The sequence below is a fragment of the Pseudophryne corroboree genome (assembly GCF_028390025.1).
Source record: "Pseudophryne corroboree isolate aPseCor3 chromosome 3 unlocalized genomic scaffold, aPseCor3.hap2 SUPER_3_unloc_17, whole genome shotgun sequence".
Classification (NCBI taxonomy): domain Eukaryota; kingdom Metazoa; phylum Chordata; class Amphibia; order Anura; family Myobatrachidae; genus Pseudophryne; species Pseudophryne corroboree.
The window spans coordinates 349,744-375,670 of record NW_026967505.1 but is presented as its reverse complement, the minus strand read 5'-3'; the positions used below and the strand labels follow the sequence as shown (position 1 = coordinate 375,670).

Below are 25,927 nucleotides of genomic sequence, written 5' to 3'. Positions count from 1 at the left end.
AGGGAAAAGGGGTATTATTCCACGCTGTTTGTGGTACCGAAGCCGGACGGCTCGGTGAGACCTATTTTAAATCTGAAATCCTTGAACACTTACATACAAAGGTTCAAATTCAAGATGGAGTCACTCAGAGCGGTGATTGCGAACCTGGAAGAAGGGGATTATATGGTGTCTTTGGACATCAAGGATGCTTACCTCCATGTCCCAATTTACCCTTCTCACCAAGGGTACCTCAGGTTTGTGGTACAGAACTGTCACTATCAGTTTCAGACGCTGCCGTTTGGTTTGTCCACGGCACCCCGGGTCTTTACCATAGTAATGGCCGAAATGATGATACTCCTTCGAAGGAAGGGAGTTTTAGTTATCCCTTATTTGGACGATCTCCTGATAAGGGCAAGATCCAGGGAACAGTTGGTAGTCGGGGTAGCACTATCTCAAGCAGTGTTGCGGCAGCACGGTTGGATTCTCAATATTCCAAAATCGCAGCTGATCCCGACGACACGTCTTCTATTCCTAGGGATGATCCTGGACAGGACACAGTCCAGAAAAAGGTGTTTCTCCCGGAGGAGAAAGCCAGGGAGTTATCCGAACTAGTCAGAAACCTCCTAAAACCAGGCCATGTGTCAGTGCATCAATGCACAAGGGTCCTGGGAAAAATGGTGGCTTCCTACGAAGCAATCCCATTCGGCAGATTCCACGCAAGAACTTTCCAGTGGGACCTGCTGGACAAATGGTCCGGATCGCATCTTCAGATGCATCAGCGGATAACCCTGTCACCAAAGACAAGGGTGTCTCTCCTGTGGTGGTTGCAGAGTGCTCATCTTCTAGAGGGCCGCAGATTCGGCATTCAGGACTGGGTCCTGGTGACCACGGATGCCAGCCTGCGAGGCTGGGGAGCAGTCACACAGGGAAGAAATTTCCAGGGCTTGTGATCAAGCCTGGAGACATCACTTCACATAAATATCCTGGAGCTAAGGGCCATTTACAATGCCCTAAGCCAAGCAAGACCTCTGCTTCAAGGTCAGCCGGTGCTGATCCAGTCGGACAACATCATGGCAGTCGCCCACGTGAACAGACAGGGCGGCACAAGAAGCAGGAGGGCAATGGCAGAAGCTGCAAGGATTCTTCGCTGGGCGGAAAATCATGTGATAGCACGGTCAGCAGTGTTCATTCTGGGAGTGGACAACTGGAAAGCAGACTTCCTCAGCAGGCACGACCTCCACCCGGGAGAGTGGGGACTTCACCCAGAAGTCTTCCACATGATTGTAAACCGTTGGGAAAAACCAAAGGTGGACATGATGGCGTCCCGCCTCAACAAGAAACTCGACAGGTATTGCGCCAGGTCAAGGGACCCTCAGGCAATAGCTGTGGACGTTCTGGTAACACCGTGGGTGTACCAGTCAGTGTATGTGTTCCCTCCTCTGCCTCTCATACCCAAGGTACTGAGAATTATAAGACGGAGAGGAGTAAGAACTATACTCGTGGCTCCGGATTGGCCAAGAAGGATTTGGTACCCGGAACTTCAAGAGATGCTCACAGAGGACCCGTGGCCTCTACCTCTAAGAAGGGACCTGCTCCAGCAAGGACCCTGTCTGTTCCAAGACTTACCGCGGCTGCGTTTGACGGCATGGCGGTTGAACGCCATATCCTGAAGGAAAAAGGCATTCCGGAAGAAGTCATTCCTACCCTGATCAAAGCCAGGAAGGATGTGACCGCAAAGCATTTTCACCGCATTTGGCGAAAATATGTTGCGTGGTGCGAGGCCAGGAAGGCCCCAATGGAGGAATTTCAACTGGGTCGATTCCTGCATTTCCTGCAAACAGGAGTGTCTATGGGCCTAAAATTAGGATCCATTAAGGTTCAGATTTCGGCCCTGTCGATTTTCTTCCAGAAAGAACTGGCTTCAGTTCCTGAAGTTCAGACGTTTGTCAAGGGGGTGCTGCATATACAGCCTCCTTTTGTGCCTCCAGTGGCACCTTGAGATCTCAATGTAGTTTTGGGGTTCCTAAAATCACATTGGTTTGAACCGCTTAAATCTGTGGATTTGAAATATCTCACATGGAAAGTGGTCATGCTGTTGGCCCTGGCTTCGGCCAGGCGCGTGTCAGAATTGGCGGCTTTATCTTATAAAAGCCCTTTCCTGATTTTTCATACGGACAGGGCAGAATTGAGGACTCTTCCTCAATTTCTCCCCTAAGGTGGTTTCAGCGTTTCACCTGAACCTGCCTATTGTGGTACCTGCGGCTACTAGGGACTTTGAGGACTCCAAGTTGCTGGACGTTGTCAGGGCCCTGAAAATATGTTTCCAGGATGGCTGGAGTCAGAAAATCTGACTCGCTGTTTATCCTGTATGCACCCAACAAGCTGGGTGCTCCTGCTTCTAAGCAGACTATTGCTCGTTGGATTTGTAGTACAATTCAGCTTGCACATTCTGTGGCAGGCCTGCCACAGCCAAAATCTGTAAATGCCCACTCCACAAGGAAGGTGGGCTCATCTTGGGCGGCTGCCCGAGGGGTCTCGGCTTTACAACTTTGCCTAGCGGCTACTTGGTCAGGGGCAAACACGTTTGCAAAATTCTACAAATTTGATACCCTGGCTGAGGAGGACCTGCAGTACTCTCATTCGGTGCTGCAGAGTCATCCGCACTCTCCCGCCCGTTTGGGAGCTTTGGTATAATCCCCACGGTCCTTACGGAGTTCCCAGCATCCACTAGGACGTCAGAGAAAATAAGAATTTACTTACCGATAATTCTATTTCTCGTAGTCCGTAGTGGATGCTGGGCGCCCATCCCAAGTGCGGATTGTCTGCAATACTAGTACATAGTTATTGTTAACTAAATCGGGTTATTGTTGTTGTGAGCCATCTATCCAGAGGCTCCTCTGTTATCATGCTGTTAACTGGGTTCAGATCACAAGTTGTACAGTGTGATTGGTGTGGCTGGTATGAGTCTTACCCGGGATTCATAAATCCTTCCTTATTGTGTACGCTCGTCCGGGCACAGTATCCTAACTGAGGCTTGGAGGAGGGTCATAGGGGGAGGAGCCAGTGCACACCAGGTAGACCTAAAGCTTTACTTTTGTGCCCAGTCTCCTGCGGAGCCGCTAATCCCCATGGTCCTTACGGAATTCCCAGCATCCACTACGGACTACGAGAAATAGAATTATCGGTAAGTAAATTCTTATTATCTATGGTAATAGTACAGGGACATGACTGTGGAGGTGAGGGGATATTTACAGTGATATTTATGTCTCCCCCATTTCACAGAGGTGTGAAGAAGACATCTGGTGAGCGTGAGACACCCAGCAGCCATGCTCATGTGTCAGGAGGACTGAGCAGGTCCCAGAGCACCATCATGGTGCCTCCACCTCACTCACTGATACATGAGAGACACAGTGACCAGAAGATCCAGGAACTCACCAACAAGATCATTCCACTGCTGACTGGAGAGGTGACTGCTGTAAATGGAACATTGTACAGTAATACCAAGGGATGTGTCTGGGTGATGACTGGAGAGGTGACTGCCGGGAATGAGGCATTATACAGTAACACTGTGCGACGTGTCTTGGTGATGACTGGAGAGGTGACTGCTGGGAATAGGACATTATACAGTAACACCAGGGGGCGTGTCTGGGTGATGACTGGAGAGGTGACTGCTGGGAATGGGGCATTATACAGTAACACCAGGGAATGTGTCTGGGTGATGACTGGAGAGGTGACTGCTGGGAATGGGGCATTATACAGTAACACCAGGGGATGTGTCTGGGTGATGACTGGAGAGGTGACTGCTGGGAATGGTACAATATACAGTAACACCATGGGACGTGTTTGGGTTATGACTGGAGAGGTGACTTGCAGGAATGGTACATTATACAGTAACACTAGGGGATGTGTCTGGGTGATGACTGGAGAGGTGACTGCTGGGAATGGGGCATTATACAGTAACACCAGGGGATGTGTCTGGGTGATGACTGGAGAGGTGACTGCTGGGAATGGGGCATTATACAGTAACACCAGGGGACGTGTCTGGGTGATGACTGGAGAAGTGACTGCTGGGAATGGGGCATTATACAGTAACTCCACGGGATGTGTCTGGGTGATGGCTGGAGAGTTGACTGCTGGGAATGGGACATTATACAGTAACACCAGGGGATGTGTCTGGGTGATCACTGGAGAGGTGACTGCTGGGATTGGGACATTATACAGTAACACCAGGGGACGTGTCTAGGTGATGACTGGAGAGGTGACTGCTGGGAATGGGATATTATACAGTAACACCAGTGTATGTGTCTGGGTGCTGACTGGAGAGGTGACTGCTGGGAATGGGACATTATACAGTGACACCAGGGGACGTGTCTAGGTGATGACTGGAGAGGTGACTGCTGGTAATGGGACATTATACAGTAACACTAAGGGATGTGTCTGAGTGATGACTGGAGAGGTGACTGCCGGGAATGAGACATTATACAGTAACACTGTTGGACGTGTCTGGGTGATGACTGGAGAGGTGACTGTCGGGAATGGGACATTATACAGTAACACCAGGGAATGTGTCTGGGTGATGACTGGAGATGTGACTGCTGGGAATGGGACATTATACAGTAACACCAGGGAATGTGTCTGGGTGATGACTGGAGATGTGACTGCTGGGAATGGGGCATTATACAGTAACACCAGGGGATGTGTCTGGGTGATGAATGGAGAGGTGACTGCTGGGAATGGGGCATTATACAGTAACACCAGGGGACGTGTCTGGGTGATGACTGGAGAGGTGACTGCTGGGAATGAGGCATTATACAGTAACACTGTTGGACGTGTCTGGGTGATGACTGGAGAGGTGACTGTCGGGAATAGGGCATTATACAGTAACACCAGGGGATGTGCCTGGGTGATGACTGGAGAGGTGACTGCTGGGAATGGGACATTATACAGTAACACCAGGGGATGTGTCTGGGTGATGACTGGAGAGGTGACTGCTGGGAATGGTACATTATACAGTAACACCATGGGACGTGTTTGGGTTATGACTGGAGAGGTGACTGCTGGGAATGGTACATTATACAGTAACACCAGGGAACGTGTCTGGGTGATGACTGGAGAGGTGACTGCTGGGAATGGGACATTATACAGTAACACCAGAGGACGTGTCTGGGTGATGACTGGAGAGGTGACTACTGGGAATGGGACATTATACAGTAACACCAGGGGATGTGTATGGGTGATGACTGGAGAGGTGACTGCTGGGAATGGGACATTATACAGTAACACCAGGGGATGTGTCTGGGTGATGACTGGAGAGGTGACTGCTGGGAATGGTACATTATACAGTAACACCATGGGACGTGTTTGGGTTATGACTGGAGAGGTGACTGCTGGGAATGGTACATTATACAGTAACACCAGGGAACGTGTCTGGGTGATGACTGGAGAGGTGACTGCTGGGAATGGGACATTATACAGTAACACCAGAGGACGTGTCTGGGTGATGACTGGAGAGGTGACTACTGGGAATGGGACATTATACAGTAACACCAGGGGATGTGTATGGGTGATGACTGGAGAGGTGACTGCTGGGAATGAGGCATTATACAGTAACACCAGGGGATGTGTCTGGGTGATGACTGGAGAGGTGACTGCTGGGAATGGTACATTATACAGTAACACCATGGGACGTGTTTGGGTTATGACTGGAGAGGTGACTGCTGGGAATGGGGCATTGTACAGTAACACCAGGGGACGTGTCTGGGTGATGACTGTATCACTGTGTGTGTGTCAGGTTCCTATAAGGTGTCAGGATGTCACTGTCTATGTCTCCATGCAGGAGGAGGAGTATATAGAGGAACACAGGGGTCTGTATAAGGACGTGATGATGGAGAATCACCGGCCTCTCACATCACTGGGTAAGAGGAGACTGTCATGTATTGTACAGGGGAGAGCAGGTATGGGGACCCCCTATATACACACATCACCTGATAATCACATATATACACTGTACTCAGTCTCTGTGTGTCTCCTACAGATGGACCCAGTAACAGAGATACCCCAGAGAGATGTCCCCGTCCTCTGTATTCCCAGGACTGTACAGAGGAGAATCACAGTATCCCACAGGAGGATCAGGTAGGTGGGATTTAGGGTCTCCCCAATATACCAAAGTGACTGTCACTATATGATCTGTAGAGGAGCTGTGTGTCTTATATACTGATATTATACTGTTTCACCTCGGTTTAATCTGACTGTATGCAAATGTCATTATAGTGTTTTCTCTGACGTCCTAGTGGATGCTGAGTACTCCGTAATGACCGCGGGGTATAGACGGGCTCCGCAGGAGACTGGGCACTCTTAAAAGAAAGATTAGGTACTATCTGGTGTGCACTGGCTCCTCCCTCTATGCCCCTCCTCCAGACCTCAGTTAGTATCTGTGCCCGGCCAGAGCTGGATGCACCCTAGGGGCTCTCCTGAGCTTCCTAGAAAAGAAAGTATTTGTTAGGTTTTTTATTTTCAGTGAGATCTGCTGGCAACAGACTCACTGCTACGAGGGACTGAGGGGAGAGAAGCGAACCTACCTGCTTGCAGCTAGCTTGAGCTTCTTAGGCTACTGGACACCATTAGCTCCAGAGGGATCAAACACAGGCCCAGCCTCGGTCGTCCGGTCCCGGAGCCGCGCAGCCGTCCCCCTTGCAGAGCCAGAAGACAGAATGCGAAGTTGAAAATCGGCGGCTGAAGACTCCGGTCTTCATTAAGGTAGCGCACAGCGCTGCAGCTGTGCGCCATTGCTCCCTCTGCACACCACACACTCCGGTCACTGATGGGTGCAGGGCGCTGGGGGGGGGGGGGCGCGCCCTGGGCAGCAATTAGAGTACCTTACATGGCAAACCGCACATAATACAGTTTTAATAAGCTGCATATGTGCATTAACCCCCGCCATTATACATAAAAAACGCGGGAGAAGCCAGCCGATGAAGGGGCGGGGCTTCTCCGCACACCGGCGCCATTTTCTCTTCACAACTTCGCTGTAAGGACGCTCCCCAGGCTCTCCCCTGCAGTTCCAGACGTCTAGGGTAAAAAAGAGTGGGGGGGCACATACATTTAGGCGCATAACTGTGTATATAAGCGGCTATAGGGGAAAAATCACTCTGTATAGTGTGCATCCCTGCATTATATAGCGCTGTGGTGTGTGCTGGCATACTCTCTCTCTGTCTCCCCAAAGGACTTGGTGGGGTACTGTCCTCAGCATTCCCTGTGTGTGTGCGGTGTGTCGGTACGGCTGTGTCGACATGTTTGATGAGGAAACTTATGTGGAGGTGGAACAGGTGCCGATAAGTGTGATGTCACCCCCTGCGGGGTCGACACCAGAGTGGGTGGATATGTGGAAGGTATTAACCGACAGTGTCAACTCCTTGCATAAAAGGTTCGATGACAATACAGCTTCTCAGCCCGTGCCTGCCCAGGCGTCTCAAAGGCCATCAGGGTCTCAAAAACGCCCGCTACCTCAGATGGCAGACACAGATGTCGACACGGAGTCTGACTCCAGTGTCGACGAGGACGAGACTAATGTACAATCCACAAGGGCCATCCATTGCATGATTACGGCAATGAAAAATGTGTTGCACATTTCTGACATTAACCCAGGTACCACTAAAAAGGGGTTTTATGTTTGGGGAGAAAAAGCAACCAGTGGTTTTTCCCCCCATCAGATGAGTTGAATGAAGTGTGTGAAGAAGCGTGGGGTTCCCCCGATAAGAAACTAGTGATTTCTAAAAAGTTACTGATGGCGTACCCTTTCCCGCCAGAGGACAGGCTACGTTGGGAGACATCCCCTAGGGTGGATTAGGTGCTCACACGCTTGTCAAAAAAGGTGGCACTGCCGTCTCAGGATACGGCCGCCTTAAAGGAGCCTGCTGATAGAAAGCAGGAGGCTATCCTGAAGTCTGTATATACACACTCAGGTACTATACTGAGACCTGCAATTGCTTCAGCATGGATGTGTAGTGCTGCAGCAGCTTGGTCCGATACCTTGTCAGATAATATTGATACCCTAGACAGGGATACTATTTTTCTAACCATAGAGCATATTAAAGACGTAGTCTTATATATGAGAGATGCACAGAGGGATATTTGCCGGCTGGCATCTAGAGTTAATGCAATGTCCATTTCTGCCAGAAGAGTATTATGGACTCGGCAGTGGACAGGTGATGCTGATTCTAAAAGGCGTGAGGAATTGTTTGGGGATGGTTTGTCAGACCTAGTATCCACAGCGACAGCTGGGAAGTCGACATTTTTACCTCAGGTTTCCTCACAGCCTACGAAAGCACCGTATTATCAGGTACAGTCCTTTCGGCCACAAAAAGGCAAGCGGGTCAGAGGCGCTTCCTTTCTGCCCAGAGGCAGGGGAAGAGGGAAAAAGCTGCACCAGACAGCCAGTTTCCTGGAACCAAAATCCTCCCCCGCTTCCTCTAAGTCCACCGCATGACGCTGGGGCTCCACAGGCGGAGCCAGGTGCGGTGGGGGCGCGTCTCCGGAACTTCAGCGACCAGTGGGTTCGCTCACAGGTAGATCCCTGCATTCTGCAAGTGGTATCTCAGGGATACAAGCTGGAGTTCGAGGCCACTCCCCCTCGCCGTTACCTCAAATCTGCCTTGCCAGCTGCTCCCAAAGAAAGGGAGGTAGTACTGGACGCTATTCACAAGCTGTATTTCCAGCAGGTGATAATCGAGGTACCCCCCCTTTAACAGGGGCGGGGTTACTATTCCACAATGTTTGTGGTACCGAAACCAGACGGTTCGGTGAGACCCATCCTAAATTTAAAATCCTTGAACACTTATATAAGGAAGTTCAAGTTCAAGATGGAATCGCTCAGGGCGGTTATTGCAAACCTGGAAGAGGGTGTCCCCATGTACCCGCCTCACCAGGAGTACCTTAGGTTTGTGGTACAGGACTGTCATTACCAATGCCAGACATTGCCGTTTGGTCTGTCCACGGCACCGAGGGTATTTACCAAGGTAATGGCCAAAATGATGATACTTCTTCGAAAGAAGGGAGTTATAATTATCACGTACTTGGACGATCTCCTGATAAAGGCGAGGTCCAAGGAGCAGTTGCTAGTCAGCGTAGCACTATCTCAGGAAGTGCTACATCAGCACGGCTGGATTCTGAATATCCCACAGTCGCAGCTGATTCCCGCGACGCGTCTGCTGTTCCTGGGTATGATTCTGGACACAGAACAGAAGAAGGTGTTTCTCCTGGAGGAGAAGGCCCAGGAATTATCATCTCTGGTCAGGGACCTCCTGCAACCAAAACAGGTGTCGGTGTATCACTGCACGCGAATCCTGGGAAAGATGGTAGCTCTTACGAAGCGTTTCCCTTTGGCAGGTTCCATGCGAGGATCTTCCAGTGGGATCTATTGGACAAGTGGTCCGAATCGCATCTTTTGACCCAAGGGCCAGGGTGTGTCTGCCGTAGTGGCTGCAGAGTGCTCATCTTCGCGAAGGCCGCAGATTCGGTATACAGGACTGGGTCCTGGTGACCACGGATGCAAGCCTCCGAGGGTGGGGGGCAGTCACTCAGGGAAGAAAACGTCCAAGGACAATGGTCGAGTCAGGAAACTTCCCTGCACATAAATATTCTGGAACTACGGGTCATTTACAATGCCCTGAGTCAAGCAGAATCCCTGCTTCAAAAACAACCGGTGCTGATTCAGTCAGACAACATCACGGCTGTCGCCCATGTAAATCGACAGGGCGGCACAAGAAGCAGGATAGCAATGTCAGAAGCCACAAGGATTCTTCGATGGGCGGAGAATCACGTGATAGCACTGTCAGCAGTGTTCATTCCGGGAGTGGAAAACTGGGAAGCAGACTTTCTCAGCAGACACGACCTCCACCCGGGAGAGTGGGGACTTCATCCAGAAGTCTTAAAACTGATTGTACACCGGTGGGAACGACCACAGGTGGACATGATGGCGTCCCGCCTCAATAAAAGGCTAAAAAGATATTGCGCCAGGTCAAGGACCCTCAGGCGATAGCTGGGACGCTCTGGCGACACCGTGGGTGTACCAGACGGTTTATGTGTTCCCTCCTCTTCCTCGCATACCCAGGGTACTAAGGATAGTAAGAAAGAGAGGAGGAATTCCGGCTGGGTCGATTCCTGAACTTTCTATAGGCAGGGGTGACTATGGGCCTAAAATTGGGGTCCATAAAAGTCCAGATTTTGGCCCTATTTTCTTTCAGAAAGAACTGGCTTCACTGCCTGAAGTTCAGACGTTTGTTAAGGGTTTGCTGCATATTCAGCCACCTTTTGTGCCTCCAGTGGCACCTTGGGATCTCAACGTGGTGTTGGATTTCCTGAAATCACATTGGTTTGAGCCACTTCAGACCGTGAAGTTAAAATATCTCACGTGGAGGGTGGTCATGCTGTTGGCCTTAGCTTCGGCCAGGCGGGTGTCAGAATTGGCGGCTTTGTCGTTTAAAAGCCCATATCTGATTTTCCCTATGGACAGGGCAGATCTGAGGACTCGTCCCCAGTTTCTCCCTAAGGTGGTATCAGCGTTTCATTTGAACCAACCTATTGTGGTGCCTGCGGCTACTAGGGACTTGGAGGATTCCAAGTTGCTGGACGTAGTCAGGGCCCTGAAAATCTATGTTTCCAGGATAGCTGGAGTCGGAAAGCCTGACTCGCTATTAATCCTGCATGCACCCAACAAGCTGGGTGCTCCTGCTTCGAAGCAGACTATTGCTCGCTGGATCTGTAGCACGATTCAACTTGCACATACCGCGGCTGGACTGCCACATCCTAAATCTGTAAAAGCCCATTCCACAAGGAAGGTGGGCTCTTCTTGGGTGGCTGCCCGAGGGATCTCGGCTTTACAACTTTGCCGAGCTGCTACTTGGTTGGGTTCAAACACGTTGGCAAAATTCTACAAGTTTGAAACCCTGGCTGAGGAGGACCTTGAATTGCTCATTCGGTGCTGCAGAGTCATCCGCACTCTCCCGCCCGTTTGGGAGCTTTGGTATAATCCCCATGGTCCTTACGGAGTACCCAGCATCCACTAGGACGTCAGAGAAAATAAGAATTTACTCACCGGTAATTCTATTTCTCGTAGTCCGTAGTGGATGCTGGGAGCCCGTCCCAAGTGCGGACTCTCTGCAATACATGTATATAGTTATTGCGTAACTAAAGGGTTATTGTTATGAGCCATCTGTTAATGAGGCTCATTATTGTTTCATACTGTTAACTGGGTATAGTTATCACAAGTTGTACGGTGTGATTGGTGTGGCTGGTATGAGTTTTACCCTGGATTCCAAATCCTTTCCTTATTATGTCAGCTCTTCCGGGCACAGTTTCCCTAACTGAAGTCTGGAGGAGGGGCATAGTGGGAGGAGCCAGTGCACACCAGATATAGTACCTAATCTTTCTTTTAAGAGTGCCCAGTCTCCTGCGGAGCCCGTCTATACCCCATGGTCCTTACGGAGTACCCAGCATCCACTACGGACTACGAGAAACAGAATTACCGGTGAGTAAATTCTTATTTTTTCACCTCAGTTTAAACTGACTGTATGCAAATATCATTATAGTGGGGTTTTTTTTTGTGTTTTAGGTAGAACGTCTGTCTGATATTAAAACAGAAGACATAGAAGAAGAAGAAGTGACTGATATAAAGGAAGAAGATATAGAGGGAGAAGAAGAGACGTATGTGACTGATATAAAGGCAGAAGATACAGAGGGAAAAGAAGAGACGTATGTGACTGATATAAAGGCAGAAGATATAGAGGGAGAAGAAGAGACGTATGTGACTGATATAAAGGCAGAAGATATAGAGGGAGAAGAAGAGACGTATGTGACTGATATAAAGGCAGAAGATATAGAGGGAGAAGAAGAGACGTATGTGACTGTTATAAAGGCAGAAGATATAGAGGGAGAAGAAGAGACGTATGTGACTGTTATAAAGGCAGAAGATACAGAGGGTGAAGAAGAGACGTATGTGACTGATATAAAGGCAGAAGATATAGAGGAAGAAGAACAGACGTATCTGAAGGGTGATCAGCAGTGTAAGGAGGAGGAAATCCCTACAGATATCAGCACAGGTGAGTAATAAACACTTATTACAGAAAAGAGTCACATATTCTCCTTTCTCAGTCACTACAGCAATCTCTTATCCTACACCCTCCTCTGTCAGTACAAACTAATGAGGGAAATGTATCTGCCCAGTGCGGGAGTCAGGAGCCATCAGTCCCTATTATACTCCTGCTCTCCTCCCCTCACATCATGTCAATGTGTGTTACCAGCCCAGAGATCTGACCAGTCTCCTCCCCACACTCTCTGGTGTATCTCATACATCAGGAGCCATCAGCCCCTATTATACTCCTGCTCTCCCCCTCACATCATGTCACTGTGTGTTACCAGCCCAGAGATCTGACCAGTCTCCTCACCACACTCTCTGGTGTATCTCATACATCAGGAGCCATGAGCCCCTATTATACTCCTGCTCGCCCTTCACATCATGTCACTGTGTGTCACCAGCAGCCATACTGTTTGCTAGCAGTACCTATGCCTATGGTATTACATGCAAGGTATTTCCTGAGAGTATCACTATTAGCACACGCCGGTCTTTATATAAACTCCTTTTCTCCTGCAGGGTTCACAGCAGTATCCACAGGATATACATTGGGATATGAGGTAACGTCAGCATATTGGCACCAATGATCAAAAGCTTTCCGCCTCCCAGAATGCAACGGGCCAGTCCCCTATATCCCTGCTTTCTGGCTTAGGCAATTCAGTTTTTTTTGTTGGTGTGGCAGGAGCCGGACAACGATCTTTGGGTTGCTGATTTTGGCAGCCCTAAGCTTATTTCATTTATTTTTATAGTCTTACATTTCTTGAGCGAGTTTTCTGAAAAGCATCTTACACGCACCTCAGAAAGAGTTACTCCAACAACTCCCCGCCAGGTCGCAACAACGCTAACCCATGTGTACAGTGCTGTTTCGGCGGAAGTCTGTGTTGGATGTACTAGCAAGTCCAGCTGACGTTAACAGGCTGTGGCCGGAGCACGGGGAGAAGGTAAGGCGTCAGTTCCGCATAGCGTGGTGGGGGGGGAAGACTACCGAACAGTTGCTGATGCGGCTGCCACCTCGGTACACCAGTGCTAGGTTCCAGGGATCATATACTCCAGGGATTAGTGTGAGGCCTGGGTCCCTGGGGTTGAAGTCAGCAGTGGGGAGTAAGACGCTCCCCTGGTCACCCCTCCCCCGGTTCATGACCAGTTTCCTCAGAGTTTCCTGCCATGAACTGATTTGCTGCTTCCGTCTGAGATGCTGTGTTTCTAAAGGATTCAATCGCAGCATAGGCGTCTGTGTGACTGGTGCATTGGTCTTCACTTGGACGTCTATGTTCACTGTTGTGTGCACTTGGAGTTTGTGTACACTATTTGCGTCTGGATCCACTCAGCGTTCACTAATGTATTGGGTACGAGTAGTTGGATAAGTGCCTGATGCATATGAGTCTGTAAACTATTGCCGTTTCTTTCGCTGTGCGACTGAATACATTAAGTTTCCTATATAAGGTAATGCAGTAATATGGTTCTCCTACATACTTGAAATGTATCTGTAGTTGATGATGTGCTCATGTTGCTTATTATACTAATGTATAACTTGTGACTGATTGCTAGTGTGATTGCTGACTTTACTATTTCTGTCATGTATACAGATCCTCAGTGCTGGTGCAAGGCAGGGAGGAATCGGATTGCATGTCACTTTAGCAAGCTATTAATTGATTTCAGTCACAAATTGTGTAGTTAACACCATACAAATGTGTGATTTGTTTATCATGTCTAAGAGCAGCAAGGGTGAGGAGGATACACTCTCCACAGCAGCACCAACACTGATTTCATGTTTGTCCTGCAAAGCTTAGTTAACCTCTCAGGATCTGGTGCAGAATGGATTATGTGCAAATTGTTTTAGCTTTCACCAAAGCCTCCTGAATAATCCTAGGCAGGCACACGTTCAGATGGAACCCCCATGGGCTACGTTTGCACAGACATTAGTTGGTGTAGCTGAGCGCATAATGCCAGCTCCTATAACAATTATAGGTTACCCTGTTAACCCTTACATGCAACATTCCCCCTGGGTTTTATCACATCCAGTCCAGAAATCTGCAGCCTTTCAACTAAAACGGACTGAAAGGCCTGTGGAAGGTAACATGAAACTACATCTTCACAGTCTACACATGTTTCAGATGGGGACACTTCAGAGGATGAGGATTCCTCGCATTCTGGGTCTGCATACAGAGACGAGGATGAAGGTCCCAGCTCAGTGGTTATACCTGAGCTAATTAGTGCTGTGAAAGCCATTCTATCCTTATAGGAGGCAGCAGAGCCCTTTGTTAAAATCCTGTGTTTAAACATCCCAAAACAGTCAGAACTGAATTTCCGGGGTTAGAACAGCTGACGGAGATTATGCAAGAGGCTTTGGTCACACCCAGTAAGAAGTTTAGAATTTCATGGAAATGGAATTCCCATTATCCTCTTCCAGCTGGGGACTGTTTAAAAAGGGAGTGGCTCCCAAAGTAGATACACATGTCATTCGATTGGTTCGAAAATCTAGATTACCTCTGCCTTCAACATCATTATGTGATTGTTACGGATAGAAAAATAGATGGTTTTTTAAAAACAATTTTCTCATTGTCTGGGGTAATTGTAAGACCAGCCATAGCTTCAGCCTGGATGGCAAAAGCAGTGGCGGCCTCGGCTGATGCATTGGAGGATGATGTCTCATTGGCATCTAGAGAGCAAAAATTCCATATTGCACATAATAAACAGGCGGCTATGTTTATGGAAGAAGCAGCCTTAGATATGGGTACTATTGTCTCTCAGGCATCAGTCTCAGCAGTAGCAGCTCGCAGAGCGGTCTGGCTACGTACATGGAAGGCTGACTCAGAGTCCAAGGAGGTTCTAGAGTCTTTTGCCTATTACTGGAGATATTCTTTTTGGTAAAGAATTAAACAGTATTTTGGAGTCAGAGGCAGACTCCAAGAAAGTGAAGTTTCCTTCAACCCACAAATCCAAACCTAGGTTTCCAGCTTTTCGGACCCAGGGAAAAGCAAAAGGGAAGGGTTATGGCAAACAGTCCCAATCTGACAAGTCTGGTAAGACTAAAAAGCAATTAGCAGAGGGCCTGCTTCCAAGCCAGAAGATAAGCCATCAGCTTGATGGTGTGGTCCTCCACCTGGAGGACCCCAGGGTGGGAGGCAGACTTCATCATTTTGCACAGATCTGGCAGCAGTCCACCACAGATGCCTGGGAGCAAGAAGCGGTATCTCATGGTATGCGTTTGCTTGCAAGAAACACCCTCCACAAAGGTTCTTTTGTACCAGCCCATCTTCCGTAGAAACGAAGGCCAGGGCCTTACAACAGGCAGGTCAGAAGTTGCTTCAATCTGGGATGATAATTCCAATTCCCTGTGCGCGCGCAACAAGGACAAGGTTTCTATTCCAACATGTTTCTAGTTCAGAAGCCAAATTGGTCATTCCGGCCGATACTCAATCTCAAGGTGCTGAACAAGTACATTTGGGTGCCTCTGTTTCATATGGAGACTTTACCTTCCATTATTTTGGCCATGGAGCTGGAGGATTTTATGGTATCCCTTGATATCCAGGATGCTTACCTGCATGTTCCTATAGCACTGTTTGCTATCCTCCAGCAACACTTTCATTTTCAGGCCCTACCATTTGGACTGGCTACAGCTCCCAGAGTGTTCACCAAAATTATGATGGTAATGGCGGCTTATCTCCGTCGACAAGGGATAAGGAGTTTTCCATACCTCTACGACCTATTAATCCTGGTGCAGTCTCAGGAATTGCTTCAGTGTCACAGTTGACTCATAAATTGGGCAAAGTTGTCCCTGGTTCCAACGTATGACTCACTTGGGGGCTGTATTGAATTTTGGTCTTCAGAGAGTGTTTTTACCTTTGAACAAAATGACCACAATACAGTCAAGGATTCGGGAGCTGCTACAGAGTCAAAGGGTATCCATTCACGCAGCTATGCGTGTGATGGGATCAATGGTGTCGACATTCGACATGGTGGAGTATGCTAAATTCCAAGTGGAATGGGTTATATCAGACAATAAAAACTCAGACTATGGTACTTCCTCTGTAAGTACGGAGGTCATTAGCCTGGAGGCTACAGACATCCCATCTGGACAAAGGAAGACCCTTTAGGATCTCAGATTGGGAGGTTCTGACAACGGATGCCAGTCTTCAGGGCTGGGGAGCAGTGTCAGAAAAATGTTGCTTCCAGGGGCAGTGGACCAAGGAAGAAAGTTGCCTGCTAATAAATATATTGGAACTTCGGGCCATATATATGGCACTCATTCAGGCAAAGGACTTTCTTCGGGAGAAACCAGTTCAAATTCGCTCGGGTAATGCAATGCCAGTAGCGTACCTCAATCATCAGAAACTCGCAGCCAAAAGGCAATGAAGGAGGTGAGCCACACGTTACGGTGGCACTAGGAAGCGGATTTTCTCAGTCGACATGCCATTCATGCAAACGAATGGGCTTTACACCCCAAGGTCTTCCAGACTCTGGTAGACAAGTTGGGCTTGCCGGAGATAGATCTCATGGCGTCCTGTCATAACAACAAAGTTCCCGAATACGGGTCAAGGACAAAGGATCCCAAAGCGACCTTCGTGGATGCCCTGTCATTAAGATGGGACTTTCGTCTGGACTATGTTTTCACTGATCGCCCTGTTGCCCAGGGTGATGCGAAAGCTAAAACAGGGAAAGGGCGCCATGATACTAATAGCTCTGGATTTCCCAGAAGACATTGGTACACAGATCTACAGAGGCTGTCAGTGGATACTCCGTTTCTACTCCCTCAACGTGTAGATCTGCTGTCTCAGGGTCCTTGTTATTACAAGCACCTGGATTGGCTGTCTTTGACGGCGTGGCTCTTCAGACTTCCATCCTGAAAGCAAAAGGATTTCACAACAGTTAATTCAAACAATGCTTAGAGCAAAGAAACCTTCCTCAGCTTGCATTTATCATCGAATATGGCATGCTTATATTCAGTGGTGCAGTGCCAGGAAATTTGACCCTAGGTCTTTCAGAGTTCCCAGAGTCCTAGCATTCCTTCAGGCAGCAATGGATAAAGGTCTACAGGTGGCTTCCTTGAGAGTTCAGGAGTCGGCATTGACTGTAGGGTTTCAAAAGAAAAATGCTAACCTGCAGGATGTTTGCACTTTTTTCCAAGGAATGCTTCACATCCAACCTCCATTTGTTCCTCCTACAGCGCCTTGGGATCTAGGTATAGTCCTAAAGGTGCTTCAAATTGCTCCATTTGAACCACTGACGTAAGTGGATCTTAAATGGTTGACAGCTAAGATTCTCTTTCTACTCTGCTATTGCCTCAGCTAGAAGAGTTTTAGATTTCAGGGCATTGTTTTGTCGCCCTCTTTTTCTGATATTTCACCCAGACAGAGCGGTTCTCAGAACCAAATCTGGTTATCTTCCTAAGTTGGTGTCTAAATTCCACCTTAACGAAGAAATTGTAGTCCCAGCCTTCCAAGGGCCAGATCTTTCTGCGGGAGATGCATCTTTGGACGTAGTCCGGGCTTTAAGGGTCTACGTGGATCGTACCAGTGCCATCAGAAAGACAGACACTCTTCATTTTCTACGGATTTCACGAGAGGATTGGCTGCTGACAAGCAAACACTGGCGAGGTGGCTTCGGATGACGATTCAGAAGCATAATCTCAAGATGATATCCCTAATCCAGCTAGTGTCTCTGCTCACTCTACTCGTAAGGTAGGTCTGTCATGAGCAGCACAACGTGGTGCTTCAGCAGAACAGATATGTAAGGCAGCCACATGGTCTTCCATTAACACATTCATTAGACATTATGCCTTTGATACCTTTGCCTCTCAGGATGCTGCATTTGGGCAAAGGATTCTCCTTTCCAATCTGGAGCGCCCCCTCCATGAAATTGATTTGGGACACCCAATGTATATTCTGTGGATATTACTGTGGACCCTACAGGAGAATTATGTAGTTATGGTAGACTTACTGTCAATAACTCTATTTCTCCTTGGTCCACTGTATCCACAGGGATCCCACCCTGACACACCTGATTTGAGGATCCTTACACTTACTAACCTCTTCCTTCTTGTACGGAAGTGTGTGCATGTGTCTTCTTCTCGCCTGATTAGGGCTCTCTATGATGCTCCTGCCTTGAGCTTTGGAAAACAACTGAATTTCCTGAGCCAGGAGGCGGGGATATAGAGGACTGGCCCGTTGCATTCTGGGAGGCCAAAAGCTTTTGATCATTGGTGCCAATCCGCTGACCTCATATCCCAATGTATATCATGTGGATACTGTGGAATTAGGAGAAATAGCGTTAACGACAGTAGGTCTACCATAACTACATATATTTCTGGCATGGTGCGGCTGCTTGCTAGGGCACCGGCTCAGGGTTCCTCATGCCACGTGATACAAAGCTTAGGAAATATATGGTGCAGGCCCTATCATGTATCCACATGCTCCTGTAACAGCCGGCCTCAGGGAATTGGCTAGTGACCGGCTCCTATTACTGAGTTGGCAGCATCTGAGTCTTGCTACCGCCGCCTTAGGTATATAATACATTTATTGAGCTTGTGTATGGGAGCCAGCATTCAGAATCCTGCACATTCCCTGCTGATTACCTGTCCCCTGGCACTTGGATGACGGCCTTCTGATCCATGGCCTTAAGGGCACACCAATGGTTCCTAATGGAAGTATCTTTAGGAGCATTCACATCTAAGTAGGAGGACAGGGCCTCTTGCAAAAATTCTAGTGCCTTCAGCATCCATTAATATATAATCCTGTAATCTCCAAGGTGGTAAAGGATTAATAGCGGGAAAAGGCGACCAGGACCCTATCAGAGGGGTGTGATCAGACCATGAAATTACTGTCGGTAGAAAAATTCAAGTGACCAGATTCTGGGATACACTGTGATAAATATGGAGACTGACACAGGACATATTATAAAGGATAAGCATTTATTTCTCTAAGTTACAACAATGAGAACCGGCAAATAACAAGTTATACTCAGTTACAGTAATAGGAAGAACAAATTAGAATACTCAGCTCTTATCTCAGATGTTTCATGATCTGTCCCAGATGATGGTCATCAATTACGTAGTTTAAACAATATAGTTCAGTCGCCCCTCAGGGTCCCCCTTTAATAACATAATTTATCTTATCCTGGACAACTGTCCCTTCACCTACTTATGTATACAATATTCCAAACATCTTACTAGACAGTTTCCATCTGAGATACTGATAATAGGAACATATATCTATTATAATCAGCCAGCCTAAAAGCTGTGTATATTCCACCCACTAATCCTAATAAAATGAACATATATAGAGCAGTGAGGACATACATAAACAAAATGGAGATACACATGGACAAAATGGCATCTAAAAAGTAGTAACTAATTGTGAGGATACGGATTCTCAGATCACTCTGGTAAACAGTTTAGTAAAGTGGCAAATGCCCTTTATTGTAAATATACACACACAGTACACTAAAACAGTAACTATTACATGCCAGGATTATCTAGCTGCTTCTAGCAGACAGTAGATATAATCTGATTGGTTGCTATGGGCAACATCACCAGTTCTAAAAATCTCACACCTTAGTAAATTCACCCCTTAGTCGGGATGACAGGGGTAGCCGAGCCAAAATTTCAAGTAAACATGATGTAATGCAACTCAAATAACACAGTAATGACCGAGAAGTTCCACTAGAGGTCAGCGTGATCACAGACGTGAAGTACTCAGCACAGACAGACACAAATGGCAAAATATATTCAGTGAATAAATCCACAAAATAATATACTGTGAGGTTGTAATCAGAGTGTAATGAGCTGTACTCAGACGATACTTGATACTGGGCTCTGCATGTAGACTGAGAGGAAGTAGATTATAGTGGTACCATATAAATAGAAGGTAGTTTCACCTCCAGGCAAATGCCTCAATTTAGTGTAGTGACCCGGGTCCAGCCGTCACAACACTTTTTTAGCAGCTTATATCAATTTTACAGCTTATTGAAGGCAAAAGGCAAAGCATGCGATGGCCGGGCACCAGGATCCAAAATGACAGTCATCTCACTTCCCAATATCACCGCTGGGCTCCACTGACTATGGGCAGCCCGTTCTGTCCCCAGCAGTAGCAGAACTTGCGCACCCGTGTGAGTGGGAGAGCAAGTGATCCCGACTGAGCGAAAAGCGCCTCCAAGTCAGGTGTCAGGAGCGTGCAGGAAAACTTGGGCACACTTAGCCCCAGAATACAGCCTGTGGCATCAGCGGCGTCACTAGGCTGCGGCAGTGAACGGTGCCCGGAGGGAGCGGCTTTAGGGCAGTAGGAGTGGTGGATTTAATAGATTGGGTCTTGGTCCCAGCGGCGGCTAAGAGATATCAGGTAGGTTAGATAAGAAGCCACTTAGTGAGGAGATCTCCATAAAGCACGTCTGGATGGACCACACCCCTCTTTTTTATTATTTTATATACTAACAGGGGTGACAGGTGTGGTACATCCCTGCAAAGGCAGATCCAATCTCTTTCTCATCAGACTCTGCTGTCTTCCCTGCACTCTCACTCAGATGTTCACTGCTGCCAGTAGCACACGTATGAGAAGCAGAAGTATGGCGGCAGCTGTATAGATCCTGATATGTAATTCTCTGTATCATACTTACCATACACACATCATCCTTATTACTATTGAGAGAATAGAGGTAAGACACTGATGATGGGGTGTAACAGTGTATTATAACCTATCAGATGATGATGATTACAGTGTATTATATGGTGTATTGCATGTAAAGTACCTTGTTCCACACCTACTCTGCTGTTGCAATATACCTTATATAAGGGTGAGTAACACTTGTACAGGCTTACCAGCGTATGAGCACACACATAAAGGAATGCTACCTTACCAATGCTTCCAGGAGTAACGTTAGGAGACATTTCTCTGATCTATCAGCTCATATGACTGATGTTATTGTTCATCTAGAGTCTACGGTATGTTCCCCATCTATTGTTTTACATTGGTGCTGACATAGGACTTGGCGAGTGACTACATCTCTATTGATGTTTCATGGTTAGTTATAAGAGAGAGGTATATCTAAGTCTTATTATAATATTACATTTGTTATTGTGAGTGTTCTCAGGAGGGTGGACACAATGATAGTCTGAGACAGTATTATAAAGCCTTCATTAAAAGTTATGTTTTATTATACACACACATTTACAATTAAGTGTCCCAGAGAGTCGTCTTCTCCTATTGTTTACAAGATTAATATTGTTACAAAAAATGTCACATTTCCATAATGTATTTTATTTCCAGCAGATGGACACACAAGCAGGAATATCTCAGAAGGACATCTAATGTTATCCCCGGATTGTGACATAAAAGATAATGACAGTAGACAGGATTCTCCAGGAGATAACCCCATTACCCCAATTATACATCCAGCTCTATCAGCTGATCCCCCTGATCCTGGGAAATGTTCTCCTGATCACTCTGATATTGGTGCATCTGTTACAGCTCTGACAGTAGATACAGTGTTTCCCTGTTCTATAGATGCCAAATGTTTTACACAGAACACAAAGCGTATTAACCCACAGACAGGTAAGGCAAGTGAAAGGCCACTGATCTGTTCTGAGTGTGGGAAATGTTTTACATACAAATCACATCTTGTTATACATCAGAGAAGTCACACAGGTGAGAGGCCACTGACGTTCTGAGTGTGGGAAATGTTTTGCACGGAAATCACATCTTGTTATGCATCAGAGAAGTCACACAGGTGAGAAGCCGTTTCCATGTTCTGAGTGTGGGAAATGTTTTACACGCAAATCAGAGCTTGTTAAACATCAGCGAAGTCACACAGGTGAGAAGCCGTTTCCATGTTCTGAGTGTGGGAAATGTTTTGCACACAAATCAGATCTTGTTAGACATCAGAGGAGACACACAGGTGTGAAGCCATTTTCTTGCTCTGAGTGTGGGAAATGTTTTACACAGAAATCACAACTTGTTACACATCAGCAAATTCACACAGGTGAGAATCTGTTTTCTTGCTCTGAGTGTACGAAATGTTTTACACGGAAATCAGATCTTATTACACATCAGCGAAGTCACACTGGTGAGAAGCCATTTCCATGTTCTGAGTGTGGGAAATGTTTTGCACACAAATCAAATCTTACTAAACATGAAAGAAGTCACACAGATGAGAAGATATTTTCATGCTCCGAGTGTGGGAAATGTTTTACACGGAAATCAGAACTTGTTAGACATCAGAGAAATCACACAGGTGGGAAGCAATTTTCTTGCTCTGAGTGTGGGAAATGTTGTTTAAGTAAATCACATCTTGTTACACATCAGAGAAGTCACACAGGTGTGAAGCCATTTTCTTGCTCTGAGTGTGGGAAATATTTTACACAGAAATCACAACTTGTTACACATCAGCGAAGTCACACAGGTGTGAAGCCATTTTCTTGCTGTGAGTGTGGGAAATGTTTTACACGGAAATCATATCTTGTTAATCATCAGAGAATTCACACAGGTGAGAAGCCATTTTCTTGCTCTGAGTGCGGGAAATTTTTTACACAGAAATCACATCTTGTTAGACATCAGCAAAGTCACACAGGTGAGAAGCCATTTCCATGTTTTGAGTGTGGCAAATGTTTTGCACGGAAATCAGTTCTCTTTATACATCAGAGAAGTCACAAAGGTGAGAAGCCATTTACATGTTTTGAGTGTGGGAAATGTTTTGCACAGAAATCAGTTCTTGTTATACATCAGAGAAGTCACAAAGGTGAGAAGCCATTTCCATGTTTTGAGTGTGGGAAATGTTTTGCACACAAATCAGATCTGGTTAGACATAACAAGTCACACAGGTGTGAATCCATTTTCTTGCTCTGAGTGCGGGAAATGTTTTACACAGAAATCACATCTTGTTACACATCAGCGAAGTCACACAGGTGAGAGGCCATTTCCATACTCTGAGAAATAAGCTTTTGTTGCACACAATAGACTTCACTCAGGTGAGAAACCATTTTAATCTTCTGGAGTATACTTATCATTGCCATGTAATGTTCCTCAAGATTCTGTCCTATCTCTTATGCTTTTTGCAATATACATGCAACAGGTCCTTCTGATAGAAGCTCACCAACAAAGGGCAGGGCTACAGCTCAGCTTTGCAAACCAACCAGACTTAAGCTTGGAGGTTCAGAGTAACAAAATGCTGATCATGGGGGTAATTCTGAGTTGATCGCAACAGGAATTCTGTTAGCAACTGGGCAAAACCATGTGCACTGTTGGGGAGGCAGATATAACATTTGCAGAGAGAATTAGATTTGGGTGGGTTATTTTATTTCTGTGCAGGGTAATACTGGCTGCTTTATTTTTACACTGCAAATTAGATTGCAGATTGAACTCACCACACCCAAATCTAACTCTCTCTGCACATGTTATATCTGCCTCTCCTGCAGTGCACATGGTTTTGCCCAGTTGCTTACAGAATTTCTGCTGCGATCAACTCAGAATTCCCCCCCCATGTGCGGAATCTTGGGGGTAAATTTACTAAGATGGGAGTTCTATTTAAGATGGGATGTTGCCAATAGCAAGACAGCCAGACTCCAGCACTTATTTCCCTCAGAAGATCTACCTACAGTCATACATGCACTTGTATCATCACACATGGACTACTGCAATGTCCTCTACCTTGGTCTCCCAGCAAAAGAATTGCACTGCTTGTACAGAATGCAGCAGCCAGGCTGTTACCTAACCAGCCCATTCCTGCCACATAACACCCATTCTCTGCTCCCTTCACAGGCTGCCTGTAAGATGGTGACTATTACATAATCTTACTGACTCTCCCAGCCCGACATGACCAGGGTCCATGTACCAGAAGCAGCGCCCTGTTTGGTTCCATCTGCAGATGAAGGACTGTTACCAGCAGTATCATAATTCCCCAAGCAGTGCTGAGATGTCGGGTGACACAGGGTAGGCGGCACCTTTGCAGTAGCGGGGGCTGCCAGAGCAGTGTGTACATAATGGAAAGCTGCTCAATCAGATAGTGATGTCACTCAGGTGCTAAAAGGGAGGGGTAAATCTGTGTAGGAAAAACTGTTCCCTAATGCACACCGAGTGAAAAATATTACTACATAATAGATAATACGGAGATCTTAGTTGCGTATATCTGCAGATATAGGGTTAAGCCCCCAGGCCGATCGACAAGGCTTCTCCGTCACTGGGGGTCCCTAATACTAGGTATGGGTCCGGGGTGCAGGACCCCACAATGGCGGCACAGGTCGGCCACCCCAGGTCAGCACACATGTGAGAATAATGAATAAGAAGCACATAAGTGCTATGTAAGTGGTGTGATTAAAATAATATATACAAAGTGATAGGGAAAATCATAAGTGAAGTGTTAATAAAGTGTTAGGGTGTGCCGACCTGAAGCAGCCCAGTCATACCGACACAGGGGCCACCACACCCCACACCCACCCCATAAATAATTACAAATATGTCTGGGTTAAATTCCCAGTGTAAGGCCACATGGTAATGGCTCCTACAGCATCTGAGAGCCAGCTTACCTGGGGATACCCCTGACTTCCCCTATGGCACTATGGAGTCAGCAATCCCTCCTAATGCTGACCCATTCATGCCTCTCTAAATACAATACACAAAATGGAAAGCTGCTCAATCAGATTGTAATGTCACTCAGGTGCTAAAAGGGGAGGGGTAATTCTGTGTAGGAAAAAACTGTGTTCCCTAATGCACACCGAGTGAAAAATATTACTACATAATAGTCAGATAATATGGAGATCTTAGTTGCGTAGGGGTGATTAACCCTATATCTGCAGATATACGCAACTAAGATCTCCGTATTATCTGACTATTATATGTAGTAATATTATTCACTCGGTGTGCATTAGGGAACACAGTTTTTTCCTACACAGAATTACCCCTCCCCTTTTAGCACCTGAGTGACATTACAATCTGATTGAGCAGCTTTCCATTTTGTGTAGTGCATTGTGTACATAGGTAATATTGTCTCCAAGCAGCACTGAGGTGTCAGGGGAGACAGGGCGGATGGCTGCAGTGCGGTATCAGGGGCTGCTGGAGGTAGTGTCTATGTGGGTAATCATGTCCCAAAAAAGAGCTAAGGTGTCAGGGAGACAGCGGGTGGCAGTAGTGGAAGGAGACAGGGTGGTGGCAGTAGAGGGGTAGACAGGGAAAGTGACAGTAGTGGGGGGATACAAGGCGGTGGCAGTAGTGTGAGAAGATGGGGCAGTGGGAGGAGACAGGGCAGGTGGTAGTGGGGGAGACGGCGAGTGGCAGTAATGGGGGGGAGACAGGGCGGATGGCCGCAGTGCAGTACCAGGGGCTGCTGGAGGCAGTAAAGAGATGTATGGGTCCCGCACAGAATCAGTTGATAATTAGACTTAATGATGATTATGCTTCCTTATTTCTAATTAATCCCTTGTATGTGTTACTGTTATTTGCTGTGTCAGCCTTTATGTGTGTCCTGTGTAATAATCCTGAAAGTAGTGCTGCTACCGATCTCATATCATTTGTAGTAACTTGGAAAAGATGAGATATGAGGTGCACTCTGGAAGCTTATAGGGGGTTAATCAGAGATGAACGCAGATGTGACATCATGCAGCCCCTGAAAAATGGTCCTGGCTCGCCCGCGTTCACCCCTCAGGGATGTGACCGCAATGTGCGCATGTATATATTACCACCACCAGCAAACTGTTGCGAGACGCTATTGCGGCTGGGTCTGAATGACCCCCATAGGCTGTTGTGCAGAGTAAAGTATTTTTTACGTTTAAAATATAGAGAAAAATCTGTGAATTAAAGATATGAAATAAAGTTGTTTAAAAACAAAAGATTTCTGTTG

At 47.0% G+C, this 25,927-nt stretch overlaps 2 protein-coding genes across 2 annotated transcripts in view; both read left to right on the top strand.

Annotated features, from left to right (window-relative positions):
* The window catches only part of LOC134983528 (zinc finger protein 583-like), a 33,125-nt gene extending 11,271 nt beyond the window's left edge, over positions 1–21,854 (top strand). Inside the window, exons 2-6 of the mRNA XM_063949183.1 lie at positions 3,262–3,445; positions 5,816–5,894; positions 6,014–6,115; positions 11,592–12,074; positions 21,367–21,854. Of these exons, the coding sequence (XP_063805253.1) occupies positions 3,262–3,445; positions 5,816–5,894; positions 6,014–6,115; positions 11,592–12,074; positions 21,367–21,767 (1,249 nt within the window). The 3' untranslated portion in view covers positions 21,768–21,854. The remainder of the gene's footprint in view (positions 1–3,261; positions 3,446–5,815; positions 5,895–6,013; positions 6,116–11,591; positions 12,075–21,366) is intronic.
* LOC134983512 (oocyte zinc finger protein XlCOF6-like) overlaps positions 1–24,727 on the top strand; it is a gene marked incomplete at its 5' end in the record, with an annotated part of 142,066 nt that extends 117,339 nt beyond the window's left edge. The window contains one exon of the mRNA XM_063949170.1: positions 21,772–24,727. Coding sequence (XP_063805240.1) covers positions 21,772–22,941 — 1,170 coding nt within the window. The remainder of the gene's footprint in view (positions 1–21,771) is intronic.
* Between the last annotated feature and the right edge of the window lie 1,200 nt (positions 24,728–25,927).